The sequence below is a fragment of the Camelina sativa genome, chromosome 9 (genome assembly GCF_000633955.1).
Source record: "Camelina sativa cultivar DH55 chromosome 9, Cs, whole genome shotgun sequence".
NCBI classification, from domain to species: domain Eukaryota; kingdom Viridiplantae; phylum Streptophyta; class Magnoliopsida; order Brassicales; family Brassicaceae; genus Camelina; species Camelina sativa.
In genome coordinates this window covers 31694965-31696915 of record NC_025693.1, presented here as the reverse complement: position 1 = coordinate 31696915, position 1951 = coordinate 31694965, and the positions used below count along the sequence as shown (strand labels likewise).

The 1951-nt window shown below is 40.9% G+C and overlaps 1 protein-coding gene across 1 annotated transcript; it reads right to left on the bottom strand.

Moving 5' to 3' along the window:
* LOC109126494 (uncharacterized mitochondrial protein AtMg00810-like) lies at positions 788-1872 on the bottom strand. Its single transcript, XM_019230088.1, has 2 exons — positions 1857-1872; positions 788-1797 (listed from the first exon to the last, which is right to left on the bottom strand). The coding sequence occupies exons 1-2, from the start codon at positions 1870-1872 to the stop codon at positions 788-790; spliced, it is 1026 nt and encodes a 341-aa protein (XP_019085633.1).

Genomic DNA, 1951 nt, shown 5'->3' with positions numbered 1-1951 from the left:
TGGTTTTATCGTTTTCGCGTGATATCGTGATTAACGTGACATATGGTCCAATTTCTCCATTTTTATTTTTATATAAGCTTTTAGTACAAGTTTTTTATATATATCAATGGAGATCCAAAAACTAGTACAAAAAAAATTGGATTCTATTACAACTGTCTTTTCAGTATAGCACATAGTTCCCAACTTGGATTGTAACACCACTATTTTCGATGACAAATACTATCAAAAGTATTGTTATCTCTTATTAGTAGATGTTAGAATGCGCAATTTAAAATATGTGACACGTTTAAAAGAAAAAGGTTTATTGTAAAGATAGAGAATCCAATTTACTCTTTATTTTTCTGGAATAAGAAGAAAGGTTAGGTGTTATATACATTAATTGAGGAATATTTCCTAAAGCTAAAAAAACATTAGATTTAGTGTGGCTCACACACATATGACACATCCTTAATTGTTTTATTCGTCTGAGGAAAAAACACTCGACCATCAAATCACCTAATCATCTTTATGCCTACTCTTTTGTAGTATTAGATGCTGCTCTAATACCATTTCAATCTCAAGTTCCCATATATATATCAATCATTGTATCACAGCATATTTAATCAATCAAACTACCTTAAAATGTAAGCTAATATTTGTTTAAGAGCCCAACAACATTATAAATCGCAAAATTTCGAATACTCAGTTGAAAACCAGCCGGATCAGCTACTATATGTTGAAGAACATCTTTCCACCCACAGTCGATAGATAATATGGAAAACGAAATTTTCTTCTATATACCGTCTGATTAACGAGTTGGGCTACNGGAAGCAGTGTTAGCAACAGCCCGATACTCCGATTCAGTGGAGGATCGAGCAACACCTCGCTGCTTGCGTGATGACCAAGAAATCGGATTACCCCCAAGATATAAGATGTAAGCGTTGGTGGACACACCATCCTCTAAGTCTCGGGACCAGTCAGCGTCGGAATATGCATGCAACGTCATGGGTGTGTCTGAGCGGAGAAAAATACCAACGGTGGTAGTACCAGCCAGATAGCGGAGTATCCGTTTGGCGGCTTGCCAATAGAGTTCAGTCGGTGCATGCATAAACTGTGACAGCCTGTTCACTGCAAATGCGATATCCGGACGAGTGAAAGAGAGATACTGAAGGCTCCCTAGTACAGCACGATACTCGGTCGGTGTTGCAAGCGGCGTACCAGAGGTCAACGTGAGCTTTGGTGTCGGAGCCATTGGCGTGGAGACAGGCCGAGAATGTAACATGTTTGTCTTGGCAAGAAGATCAAGGATATAGCGTTTTTGCATTAGATGGAGGCCTTTGGAGGTGCGAGTGGCTTCAATACCCAAGAAATAACTCAGTTCACCAAGATCCTTGAGAGAGAAACGAGCAGCAAGATGGGCAATAAAACTCGTGAGGAGAGCATTGTTGTTACCGGTGATGAGCATATCGTCGACGTATACGAGCACATGGACAACATCTCGACCATTTTTTCTTGTGAACAACGACGTATCCGCAATTGAATTGGTGAAGCCAAGGGTGAGAAGATAGGAGCGTAATTCCTGATACCAGGCACGCGATGCTTGTTTCAACCCATATAAAGCTTTGCGAAGACGACATACATAGTGGGGACGGTCTTGATCGACGAAGCCAGGCGTTTGTGTTACATACACCTCATCCGTCAACGAGCCTTGAAGAAAGGCATTATTGACATCAATCTGCCGTATACTCCAGCCTTTGGAAACAGCGACATGAAGAACAGACCGAACCGTCGTAGACTTGATCACCGGACTGAACGTCTCTGTGAAATCATGACCATATTGTTGGTGAAAACCCTTTGCCACCAGCCTTGCTTTGTACCTATCAAGTTCACCATTAGGAAGATATTTGAGTGTAAAAACCCACTTACAGCCAATAACATTTTGAGTTGGACTCGGTGGAACAAGCAGGTAGGT